This window comes from Amphiura filiformis, chromosome 2 (genome assembly GCF_039555335.1).
Source record: "Amphiura filiformis chromosome 2, Afil_fr2py, whole genome shotgun sequence".
NCBI classification, from domain to species: Eukaryota; Metazoa; Echinodermata; class Ophiuroidea; order Amphilepidida; family Amphiuridae; genus Amphiura; species Amphiura filiformis.
The window spans coordinates 20,551,726-20,565,548 of NC_092629.1; the positions used below are offsets into that span (position 1 = coordinate 20,551,726).

A 13,823-nucleotide genomic window follows, 5' to 3' on the forward strand; every position below is an offset into this window, starting at 1 on the left:
GGGATATGGGATATCCCCTCGTGGTGTCGAGTTCACAACAGGTGTTGGTACTGCTTTACCAAAACAACCCGAGCTGTGTTTTTGTATGTATAGACAGTTTCCTAGCAATGTTGACTGTACCCACCAAGTTTCATACCCATACGACAGATTTTAGTCATTTGACCTCAGATGACCTCTAAGGGCGAATTTCTCGACGGGTGGCTTAGCAATTGGCTTGTCTAGCCTCAAGGCTTAAGAGGTCGTAAGACCAGGCTTAACTGAAAACGATTCCCAAGCACGGCTACCATAGCCTCGAGGCTTCGTTAGCCCATGGGCCAGGCTTGTAGGATTAGCCCCAGGCTTCAGTAAAATTTGCATTTCTAGAAATCAGTCTTCTGTAGCCGTAGTCTACGCAAGCCTGTTAGACCAGGCTTACAGCGGCTTTTCTTGGCCCTGCCTCAGAGCAGGTCTTAGGTCATAAGCCTTGGTCTATTTCAATTTACAAATTATTTAAATTGTAACGCAAAGTTTATCTTTCATATTTTTGACGGTCTTTCAATTAACATGAGTAAGTAGCTCTTGCCCCCCCATGAAAAAGGTAAATTAGGCCTACTTCTGAGAGTTATTAATTAACCTCATTATTTGGTCATTTTAACCTAAAAACTCAATTTTTAAGGTTAAATAAATTGCATTTATCCCACTTTTGTACCATTGGCCTATATGTCACCAGCTTTAATACCTTAAAAATATGGCATTAACCATAATTTTTTTTTCAATCCCACCTCCCCCCCATGTCAAAAAGAAATCTACTGAAAATGTTCGGGGACACATTCCAAGCAGATCCCATAACTCCTCAGACCCACTCCACCCCTTACAAACCCAAACAGCATGAACGATGCCTGCCCCTCATTTATTATGTTTTCCCCGCTTTCCCCACCCCAGCCCAAATGAAAATGTCTAGTTACGCCACTGTGGGTAAGTAATTGTTCGATTTAGTTGAACATTTCAGCATTTTACTTCAGTGTTCATTTGAGTTAGTTGAATTTTTTTAAGTAGCTGTTGCTATCATAAGACCTACTCATTTTGAATGATGGTTTTTAACAACGATATAATTTTAAAAAAAATCTTTCATCATCATCATGATCATCATCATCATGATCATCATCATCATCATCATCATCATCATCATCATCATCATCATCATCATCATCATTATGAAGACCTATATGATACCACCTGTCCCTATCCAAGCCTTAATAGTTTGATACTCGTACTTTTCATACGTAGGCCTATTACAATATAATTTTGGAGTGCCTATATTATACCAATAGAAGAAGGACAAAATTGGTAAAGATATAGTAAATATTTGACACGAAACAATCATGTATGCAGTATTAAAACTGAATTTACGGATAAGATGCATATAATATTGCTATATCTTCTACTTAAATAATTATAAATAATGACCAACAGATAACTTCATGTGAGATCTGAGAAGACTATTGTTATCAGCAGTAGATAGCACGTTGGTTGCTTTCCTTTTTAGGGGAATCACAGATTCCTTTCCATTAGGCTTACAGTTTAAAAAAATAAAAGCGCAGGGATTTATAGTGCCCTACGCACAGGCACAACGCCTAGACGTTGATCCACAAGCCTCAGCACACTTTACAGTTTTTACCCTTTTTGGGATGCAAAAAAAAAAAAATCACGAGTATAAAGCATAGGCGTATCATTCATACAAGTTGGACTCATAAAAAGTCAAGTGGAAATAAAATAATACATAAAAGACACAAAAACAGACACAATATTCTTGCATCAAGTTGTGTACGGTATAAGCCCAAGCACAAGACCGCGGGTCCAGGCTAGTCTTTGCGCCGGGAACATTGCGATAATGAGACGGCAACCTTGTTAGTACGGTAAACCGTGAGGACCACAGCTTATGTACATCTACCTCCAACAGCCTATACAATTAAGTCGCTGATTGAAAGGGACGAGGTTGTCAAGCGTTAAGCCTGCTAGGCCACTAAGACTAGGTTGAATTTGCGTTGAAGAAATCCGACTAGAGTTAAGACTCCGGCTTCGAGAGCGGGCTAGGCTTAGTAGCCTCAAGGCCACCTTAAGACTACGGCTTAATAAGACTCCTGTCGGGAAACTCGCCCTAAGTGACCTTGAATTACCCCCAAAATGACCTTCCAAACATTTGACTCTTAATGTTGACTGTACTCACCAAATTGCATGCTCTTATGTCAGTTTTTAGTAATTTGACATCAGATGACCCCGGGGTGACCTCGGATGACACCGAAATGACCTTCCAATATTTTGACTCTAAATGTTGACTATACCCACCAAGTTTCGTGCCCATATAACAGTTTTAGTAATTTGACCTCAGATGCCCCTGGGTGACCTCGGATGACCCCGAAATGACTTCCAAAAATTTCACTCTTAGGGAGTGATCGTTATTTACGACAGGGGGGGGAATGGGCGTTTTGAGGGGGGAATCCGAAATTTTTGGGGTCTTGAGGGGGGAACGCGAAATTTTTCGTTGAACCAAGAGGGGGGAATGTTAAGTTTTAAATGGAGAAATTCGGGAAAACAAGGGGGAATCCGAAAATTTTGAGCGGACGCGAGGGGGGAACGCGAAATTGTTTGTCGATATTTTTTCCAAAACGCCCATTACCCCCCCTGCCCTAAATAACGATCGGTCCCTTAAGTGTTGACTATACCCACCAAGTTTCGTGCCCATATGACAGTTTTTAGTCATTTGACCTCAGATGAACCCTGGGTGACCTTGGATGACCCCGAAATCTATTCAGCTCTGTAAGAACATAAACTACAAATACAACTGACCAAGTTTAGGCGATACACCATGTTGTTAAAACCCCTGTAGACCCTATAGAAAAAAACCAAAAGATCGATGGACGTCCTATAAACGTAACTAGTTTCATTTCTCAGCCGACCCCCTCCCTCCCTGCCAGAAACGTAATAATGAAATGTTGAAAATTTTGACATAATAATAATAATGACACATTCTTCAGACCGATGGTTTTGTACAAACGTAATCGGGTATTTTTACCCCCTCACCCCTAAACGAAACTAGTTTCGTTAATAGGACGTCATTGATCTTTTGGTTTGTTCCCTAATACTCGGCATCATCGCACATGTTGACTTCCAAACTTCATCACAACATAAACTTTGAAAATGATCCATTCATACTGTCCCATTTATTGATACCTTCTGTTTGTATCAATTGCCAGTGAGCAAAATACACGTGCTCTGTTCACTATACACAGCAAGGTATAGGTAGCAATGTGCACGATATTACAACCTCTACCTTGCTGCATTTGATTTGCAGTTCTGACATCTGGCCTGCGCCGGTTTAACAACCAGGTCAAACCTTTGGAGCGGGGCTAGACAGGGATGACAGAATGCTGTGTCGTCATAAATTAAATACAATTTATTACTTTTGGTAAACAAGGGTTGTCTGAGAAGAAAAAATGTGGAAAGGTGAAAAGTAAAATGAAAAAAAGAGAAGAAAAACAGAAGGGGAAAATGGGGAGAAACGGGAGGGAAATTATGATTTCCTTTCTCCATGCTCAAAATTAAATGTTGAGATTAAGGGACCGTTCATTATTTATAGGGGAGGGGGGGCCGGGAGGATTTCAAAATTGAGTTCATAAAGTTACACAACCCCCCCTATTAGCAGCATCTAAAAATACACACTCTCCCTATTACAACCAAAAAATATATACCTCCCCCCCCCCTCACATCGAGAAATACATTTTGCTGGTATACCATGGCCGGATTCACCTTTTGATGGCCCCTGGGCATGGCAACATGATTGCCACCTCTGGCTCTTTGTATAGAAGACACCCTCTCCCCACAATTGTAATCCAAGTTTTTTCCAAGCTGTCCCCAGAAAATATGCTATTTCAATGCTAAAATTCAAAGAAAGATGTATCGGAGTCACCGAGCCGGGGAGGGGGGGGGGCAAAATTTCCAAATCGTCCCACTGATCTGCTACTAAAAGAACATTACCTGGACAGCAATTTGACATTTTGATACTAAAAAACTGGGGTTAATTTAGGGTCTAAAATAGACCAAAAGGAAGATGCATAAGTTTTGTCATAATACATCTGTCGACTGAGCAGGAGAGGGACTGACTTGCCACCCTGCCATGGCTAATGTGCTGATAAACAGTGGCGTAGATTTCTTTATGACATGAGGTGGTTGGAAAAATTTCTTGAAGGGTATTATGTGAATCCAGCTCTTTGGTGAGAGAATAAGTTTATGACACAAATGCGTGCGAAGGTCACAAAAATATTGCCATATTGAAGCTAAACTCAAAATATGGTGCAGGAATAGATTCGTGCGAAGCGCGCAAACATTTACATTTTTGTGGCTAAAATGGCCAAATATGAGGTAAATAGGCCTATTGTAGTGAATCATACCGGTAATCATAGTGAATAATTTAATATTAAATTTCACCTGACCCCCCTATCAGGAAAAATAAAATCACATAACCCCCTGTTTGTTAAAGTGAACATCACATAGCCCCCCCGGCATTTTTCCCGGCCCCCCCTCCCCTGTAAATAATGAGCGGTCCCTAAAGTTTTCATTTTTCGTTGGAAAGGGTGTGCCCGAGTGATTGCGTATTAAAACAAACGTTAACAAACGAAAACAAAATTCCCGAAATTGTTATGCCAAAATAAAAAATTTAATCTTGTAAATTTTTGGCTCTATGTAAAGTTTGGAAGGATTTTTGTTTCTCAAAAAAGAGAAAAAAATCTGGTGTCATAATGAGTCAAAAGATGTATGTTTTATACAGTAAATGAAGTAAAAATTATGATGCGCAGTGATTATGCCACGTTATTAAATTTCTAATCTTAATATTTCGTCTTTTGTCAAAATTCAAAAAGTATGTGATAGCTGATTTATTGCTCAACCACACCAAGTATTTAGTTTTGTTTAGTTGTGGCGTTAAAATACCCAAACAATTAAGTTTCTGACGATACAGTTCTTTCAGGGACACCCTGTATATAGCATGTTTGTACTACAGTATCGATTTTATTGAAGGTCACTGGTAAACAAACACTTGATAGTCTGTGCCTCAGGCCAGACTGTATGTTGCTATCACGATGTTTGTTTGGATCGCCCGACACAAATTGGCTGTGTAGGAGACTAGGTCTGTGCAAACAAATTAACGACTTTATAGCTTAACGCGAGTGTTTCAAAAAGCAACACAAAAGCAAACAAAAAATACACCCATTGCCCGCTATTTACTGCACGAAATGAACGACTCTAATCAGCTGCGGCAATTCCCCAATGGTGGATAGGCCTGTACTATACACGTATTCTTATTTGTGCATTTGACGGACTTGGGTGTTTTTGTTTTTGTTAAATATCTCCTCTCCTGAATACATATTATTATAGAAAATCTATCTACTTCTTCATTCGATTACATACTATATACCCTGCAACTTTCAATCTACACAGTGGCTAGATAAACCCTTAAACGTGCGAACAAATATTGCAAAACAAAATTAAAGTATGGCTCTCCGCCTATGGCTCCGCCCATACAATTAAAACCAACATTTGTTTAGGCCTAATGTTTTAAAAAACCTTGATTCTGTGTTTGTTGGGTAGGCCTATAACTTCATACCATCTATTGGACCCTACTGTCATAAGCCTACTTTGGGGGAGGGGTCCAGGTCCGTTATCAGTGGAAGCACGCTGGCAAGATTTGGTTTGTACAGGTTGTATTTAATATATTAGAAGCGACCACCTTTTTTGCGCTCAGCAAACATTGTTTTCTTAAATTTTGTGGCCCTACATGTTGTAATTGCCGGTGCGCAAAAATAGCATTTACACGCAAAACGCAACACGGAGCACGACATGGAGTATGCACACATTGAAAACAGGCGCAATCAAGTCGAATCGTGTGACGACGGAAAACCCTTAAGACCAATATTCAACTTCATTATTTATAACCAAAATTAATGAGGGATAGGCCCTATTTGCGGAGCGCACAAAAACTAGTTTCAGGAAATGGTGGAGGGGCACCATTATCCTTAGCCCTGGGCACCACAACCTCTAGCTACGCCACTGTGTATTATTGTTCCTTTGGTATATATTGTTTTGTTTTTTTATGGTTGTTTTTATTTTGTAAAGCACTGTGTGCTCCGTAGATTACCCAAAAAATCTCGTGTAATTCAGCATCAAGTGGTTACGTAATTCTCTTGGTTACCGGATCACGCTACTTTGGTATGCCTTCGAGTGCCATATACTTTATGTGGTGATCATTTCGATCGTGGTTCATTACTCTAGTAGCGTGATCCCGTTGATATAGTAACATTACGTAACTTCGATACTGAATAATAATGATATCATTTGTTTTTCTCACACAGGTGAAATTTTGGACATCACAGGTTTCAATATGATGCCCATGTTACCAGAAGGTGAAGACACATTCTTTGGGGGCTACAAATCCAGTACTGATATTGACGCTACCATTTTGCTTGGAAGAGATGTGTACACTGGCACTGGGTCATACTGGCCACCTTACCCATTTTATAGCCAGCTAGATGAGCCTGCTGGGGGATCATTAGCTGGTAGGGTCACTCGTATAATATTGCCATCTAGGATAGGAATAGAGAGGATAGGAGCATTTTATATCAATGCAACTAAGGGCGGTGTTTCACATCGGATGATAACAATTACCATGGATTCAAACGGTGAGTAGTAATATATTTTGAAATCTTTACACACCCCTATGGAAGATTGGATTGGACCTTATAATCTTCCACACAGGGAGTGTGCATTAAAAATGAGCAAAAAGTAGACAGAGACAAAAAAGAAAAAAGAAGGGCAACCTGCAAAATGAGGGAAAATATTACAGATTTTGGTTATTAGAGTCATTTTGCTATAAACCCCCCCCAAAAAAACAACAACAACATCAACAACCGAAAACAAACAAACAAAAAAACAATGCGAGACTGACCTACTTGAAAGCTCCATCTGCCCATAAAACAGGTTTTTTGTTTTGTTTTTTCATCACCTTTAATATGTTTAGCGTTAAGGTTAGGGTTAGATTTAACAAATAGTGAACCCTTTTTTCAAATTCAACATAGCAAACTTTATTTTCAACATAGCAATCTTTTGACATAGTGGACCTTTGACATAACAGGCTGTAACTGAGTTGTTGGGCATATCTTTATCTTCAATTCATCTTTTCTGCCCTGGCTTAAGCAATTTGCTTGAGCATGGGATTGGAATTGTCATGCATGTTTACAGAAAATTCACAGCTAACATTAATGTCCACATTCTGTTGTTCTTGCAGCTGGTGTGTTACCAGAAAGTCAGACTAAAACTGTCTACGTTGGACAAAACGTGACTCTAACCATGCGATTGGTGCAACAGAACCCCTTATCTATGCTGGAATGGAGATTCAATGAGGTATTAAAAACTAGGTGGGGAGGATCGCCTGCGTTTTACACATAGGAAGCGTTAATAAAGCTGACGAAGGAATTTACGAATGTTATGATAGCGGTCAACGTGAGCAGGGGAGGCAGGGAATCATGAGACTTATTGTACAAGGTAAACACTTTTGAAAGAATTCAAACTATTATTTTAAAATCTTTTTTAAATGAATGAAACTGTAACCTCCCTCATTATGATTTTTGTTGGCTACCCATTTGACAGTGACATATAGCCAGGGCATTTATCAGGGGGAAACTTTGAGGAAAATTGTCATGAATTTCCTAAAAAGTACAAAAAAATCCTAAAAATGTTAAATATTTTTCCTTCCAGAATGCCTTCCAGGGTGGTGGAACCCACCGTCGTGCAACCAGGAATGCCCCATCTGTTACAACGGTGGGATATGCGATGCCCAATCAGGACAATGTGTTTGTCCCCCTGGATTTGGTGGTACTAACTGCGAATGGGTTCATGGTAGCAATCGTTGGGGCAATGATGGAGCTTTAGCATGCAGTGGAAAACAGGATGCGCATGGAGATGCTTGTAAAGGCCGCTTCTTTTGTCGTCCAGACCCCTACGGATGCTCATGTATCTCTGGATATCAAGGACTGGACTGTATGACTGGTAAGAGACGTTGTTAATTTTCTGTTTCTAAAGAAAACGTACCTAAATGGATGGATATTATATAGACATTTTGACTGAAAAATAGATTTCAATTCAAACTGACACCCTAAGTAAAAACCAAGCCTATAAAGAGCTTTTCACACCAATCAATTCATGGACAAAGGTGACAACATTTGAAAAGGATTCAATGTCTGTGTATGACAGCAGCCCTATCTGTGTGTGACAGCAGCCCTATACCGGTATACTAAAAATGCAATGTCCTCATGTTTATTTGAGGGTGCAAAGTAAAATGAAGAAACCTGTTCCGAGTCCAGTTTAGAAGCAGGGGACAGTTTTTAGGTTGGTCAATAGGTGTAAAAATTAGGACATCAGCACACACTGTACTTGCAGCATGTGCAGCACCTCCTGGGAGATATTGTTTGATGACCTTGGTCTGGGGGGGACATTTTATAAATAAATTTAGAAGAGCAGCAAAGACACTACTTGCATTACATTCCAGATGTTAAATCTACATCATATGCAAAATTTGAGGAAAAATGAATGGTGACAAAATTTGAAAAGGATTCAATGTCTGTGTATGACAGCAGCCCTATATCTGTAATACTACTAAACATAAAATGTCCTGCTGTTTATTTGAGGGTGCAAAGAAAAATGAAGAAACCTGTTCCAAGTCTAGGGACAGTTTATAGGTTGGTCAATAGGTGTAAAAATTACGCCCACCACACACGTTACAATACGCATACCTACCTACCTTTTTTGTGCTCTAAACAGTTATTATTGGTGTTTTGGGAACAAATAATTACAGTGAAAATGAAAGTAAACTCTTTTGCATATATTTATTATGTAGCATGATTTCTATTGCATTTTCTTCAGACTGTGTGCAAGGTACTTTTGGAGCAGGTTGTACTCAGGAGTGTCATTGTGAAGGTATGTCATGCTTACAGGATACTGGAGAATGCTCTCCTGGAGTCCGATGTATGCCTGGATGGACAGGGATTAACTGCCAAGGTAGGCTTGATTTTAAGTATTCTAGCCAACAGGGTTTGGTTGGAGGTGAGGGAGAGGGGGAGGTGAGGGCTTAGAGAGGGGGACAGGTAGAGGGACATGTATTAACAGGATACTGGAGAATGCTTTCCTGGAGTGCAGTGTATGCCTGGATGGAAAGGTGTTAACTGCCAAGGTAGGCTTGCTTTATAGTATTATCTACCAAAAAAACGTTGACAACGTAAAGAAATCAGCAAGTTTAAAAAAACCCACCTCGGCTCACTTTTTGAAACTTGGTCCCATTTGTAAAAGGTACTGATTTAAACTTTATCATATTTATATAAATTTAAAACATTTCCACAAGTGTTATGTATATCTTTAATGTGCAGATGCGATTTTAATTTGTAAGCTTTCTGAAACGACCTGAAAGGTTATTGTCTTGTTCTTGCACGGTAAGCCAATATCCTATTGTGTTTTGTTTTATAATAATAATGCTTCATGATTGAATTACACAAATAACACGTAGGCTTGTAATCTTGTTGGAAACGCTGTGTTCTGTTGAAATAAAATAAAACACTGATTCCTATGTTGGTGTTTAAAATGGGACCAAGTTTCAAAAAGTGAGCCGAGGTGGGTTTTTTAAACTTGTTGATTTCTTTACGTTGTCAACGTTTTTTTGGTAGATTTCTTTTCTTTTTATGAATGTAGCCAAGCAGCTCCAAGCTTGGAAAGTCATCAGGTTAGGATGTGCTCCATAAAACAAATAAAACGAAAAATAGATGTTTGAAGTTGCAATTCTGGATTCATGACAATAAATAATTAAACCAAACTTTATCAGTCGTTTATTTTTAAAACTTGCTTGTCACACGTGACTGTAATATTAAGAGGCGTACACAATGATCAATATACATTTTAATATATTTTAATTATTCAAGGCAACGTAAATATGTAAAGAAAATGTAAACATGAACAACACACACCCAATGTTGACAATGCCAGAGAGACACAGAGAGTAAGTCCGATTTAGGCCTACTTCAAGTCGGAACTGGTAAATGCGCATTATATTTAAGCCTATACTACGGAAGCGTCTAAATGCCCCGAGTAGGCAATATAATAGTGTTTTAATGTTTGTGGTTCTTTGTAGCCCTGCGGGCAACCTAGTTCGATATTCCTATTAAGCGGCGGTTGTCGGCGATCTTTCGTGGTTTGTGGTTTTCATCAAGCCCTGCCCTCTATCGGGAGCTAATTTATAGTTTAAGCTTGTTGGATATCCATATTTCGTGGTTTCTGGTTCTTTGTAGCCATGTGGGGCAATCTAGTTGCATATCCAAATTTCGCTGTTTGTGGTTCTTTATAGCCCTGCAGGGCAATCTAGTTGGATATCAATATTGAGCTGCAGTTGTTGTTGATCTTTCGCGGTTTGTGGTCTTAATTTGTTGGATATCCATATTTTGCGGTTTGTGGTTCTTTATAATCGATAGGCCTGTGGGAAATCTGGTTGGATATCCAAATTGCGCGGGTTGTGGTTCTTTGTAGCCCTGCGGGGCAATCTAGTTGGATATCCCTATTAAGCGGCGGTTGTCAGCGATCTTTCGCGGTTTGTGATTTTAATTTCCCTTATCAAGCCCTGCCCTCTATCGGGAGCTAATTTATAGCTTAAGCTTGTTGGATATCCATATTTCGTGGTGTGTGATTCTTTATAACCCTGCAGGGCAATATAGTATATATCCAAATTTCGCGGTTTGTGGTTCTTTATAGCCCTGTGGGGAAATCTAGTTGGATAACAATATTAAAGGAAGTGTCCGGCAATCACAACATTGTGTCTTATATGTTAGAAAAATAATTATCAAGCACGAATCACGTGGTTTTATTTAAAACAAACTCATATTAACCATAAAAACGAATAAAAACAGTCATCTCTCAACACGCAATATTCAAAATTCCGCGCCGAAATTTTCTAGAGCAGTGACGCCACGGTTATATGTGCTCAAATGTCGTCAGGCTTCATTGAATTATTAGGACGTCATTTTCTAGACAATTTCGGTAGCGGGAATTTTGAATATCGCGTGTTGAGAGATGGCTGTTTTTATTCGTTTTAATGGTTAATATAACCTTGTTTTAAATAAAACCATGTGATTCGTGCTTGATAATTATTTTTTTAACATATAAGACATAATATTGTGATTGCCGGACACTTCCTTTAAGCGGCAGATGTTGGCGATCTTTCGCTGTTTGTGATTTTAATTTGTGACCAGGGTTGTCACCAGAGGGATTTTAGAACCGGGTAAAAAGTGATTGCGAAGCGTAGCGAGCGAAGCGAGCGGAGCTCTCGCCCCTCACGGCCGGGGGTCCAGGGGCCCGCTTAAGGGCCCCTGGTGGGGTGCCGGGGCGAAGCCCTGGAGGGGGTCGAGGGGGCGAAGCCCCCCGAAGCTCCAGGGTTTCTAGCCCTAAATGTGAATAAAAAATCAAACATGTTTGTTTGATGAAAAAAAATATAATATCACAATAGCAATGGATGTTGAAATGGTGTTATTCTTGATTTATGACAATAAATTGGTTAATAAAACATTATAAAAAAGGTGGTGGGAAGTTTGAACTTGGGCAAAACTTCATAAGTGGATTAGAAGTCCATGGCCTTAACCAGTTCGCCACGGGGACGTCCCGATATAACGACGTGTGGAAGTGGAGTATTTATTAATATGAATGTATGCTGTGGTCCGGAAAGAATAAAAGAATTGTGAAAAACTTAATTTTTTGGCGAATGGGATCCAGAATTTGTATGTAGGGTATCCAGGAAAATGCTAGGGTATATTTTGAAAGTGAATCTCAAAAAGTAGTGCGACAGTGACAGCCATGTATATGTATGGCTGTAGCAGTGACGAAAGATTCTGGATATCAGTATGATTAGCTATGATTTTACACTAATTTTGGCTATGAAATACCGCGTGAAATAATACAAGAATGTTTGTTTATTATCAAACAATCGAATTGATTTGTAAGATTGGTGTAACTTTTTGAATTAATGAGTTATTAAAATATTACACTTTGGACAGTAAATAAGATTTAGCGTGGTTTTAGATATATTTTGTACCCAGCTTAAAAATATCACAGAACAATAGCGTTTTGTTTCGTGTAAATATAGTCCGCGGTGCATCTGTTTATTCTTCTTTATCAGTCGTTTTTTTAAAACTTGCTGGTCATGCTACCGCTTGACTCTAATAGCCAGTGTGGTGGGGATGAAGGTGAGGGAGAGGTGGAGGTGAGGGATTAGGGAGGGGGACAGGCAGGGGGACAGGTATTAACTGCTCATAGGTAGGATTCATTCATATTATTCTAGCCAGTGTGTTGGGATTGGAGGTGAAAGGGAGGAGGGGGATAATAGTAGCCAGGAATACCATTGTGAAAGTACTTGCCTGAGGCTCCTGGATGATGGGCCCTGCAGTGTCTTTGAAGTGAGGATGGAAGTAGTTATATAGTCAGCATTGCATGTCCTGCAGACTGGAAAATAGGACCCTAAAGTTCAATACAACACATTGCTTGATTGCTTGATTGCTTGATTGATTGCTTGATTGATTGATTGATTGATTGATTGATTGATTGATTGATTGATTGATTGATTGATTGATTGATTGATTGATTGATTGATTGATTGATTGATTGATTGATTGATTGATTGATTGATTGATTGATTGGTTGATTGGTTGATTGATTTTTGCCTTTCAGTCCGTGATCCCTGTCCAGATGGATATTATGGTTCCCTCTGCACAGAGAGATGTCGGTGTAAAAACAACTGGCCATGCAATCAACAGACTGGCTACTGTCCTGGGGGTTGTCAACGTGGCTATATTGGAGAGGAATGTGTGGATGGTAAGTTATCTATGGGTGTGGGGTGGATGTATGTGTGGGGGTGAATGTATGTGTGGGGGTGGATGTATGTGTGGGCACTGGGCCTGGAATCAACAGAATGGATACTGCAATGTATGGACAGTAAACAACTGGCTATGTAATTAACAGAATGGATATTGTAAATGGAGGTTGTCAACCTGGCTATATTGGAGATGAATATGTGGATGGTAAGTTATCTATGGGTGTGTGGGGTGGGTGTGGGTGGGTGAAAACAACTGGCCATGTAATCAACAGAATGGATACTGTGATGGAGGCCCGGGATGAAGGTTTTCAAAATGGCTATATTGGAGATGAAAAATGTGACAATTGATATGAGAAAGGTTTTAACACAAGTCTCCACATACATAAATGACAGCCAGTGAACAAAATTTCTCTGACCATCCAGGATTTGAACCTGGGACCTTCGGATCACAGGACCGGTGCTCTACCAACTGAGTGAGTCATCAGATGGAGAAGAACAGTGATGTTTTTATCTATTGGCCTTCCAATACCCGCTCTCTATTTTTTGACAATTGATATATTTTTATTCTGTGTGATAAGAGGAACAATTTGAGATACATTACAACATGATGGGATTATTTGTAAGTTTTCCCCCACTGTGACCTTCGACCCCTTGCGGGAACCACAGGGTCATAGAAAAAAATGGAACCAATCATATTTTTATCACTTAAAGTTTAAGGATGCCAAAAAACAATGGTTCCACTAATGTAGGAATATAAATCCCAAACCCATAGCTCCTGTACTATTTGCACCATTGTAGCACATGTGAACTGAAATCTCTTACACTCCCGCTTACACTCCATGTATCAATATCTTCTCTGGTGTGACTCACACTTTAAATATTATTATGTAATACT

General features: G+C 39.5%; 1 protein-coding gene across 1 annotated transcript in view; it reads left to right on the forward strand.

Annotated features, from left to right (window-relative positions):
- The window catches only part of LOC140138914 (receptor-type tyrosine-protein phosphatase delta-like), a 117,065-nt gene that overhangs the window by 11,704 nt on the left and 91,538 nt on the right, over positions 1-13,823 (forward strand). Inside the window, exons 2-7 of the mRNA XM_072160700.1 lie at positions 6,384-6,710; positions 7,316-7,445; positions 7,481-7,572; positions 7,786-8,076; positions 8,950-9,084; positions 12,784-12,927. Of these exons, the coding sequence (XP_072016801.1) occupies positions 6,384-6,710; positions 7,316-7,445; positions 7,481-7,572; positions 7,786-8,076; positions 8,950-9,084; positions 12,784-12,927 (1,119 nt within the window). The remainder of the gene's footprint in view (positions 1-6,383; positions 6,711-7,315; positions 7,446-7,480; positions 7,573-7,785; positions 8,077-8,949; positions 9,085-12,783; positions 12,928-13,823) is intronic.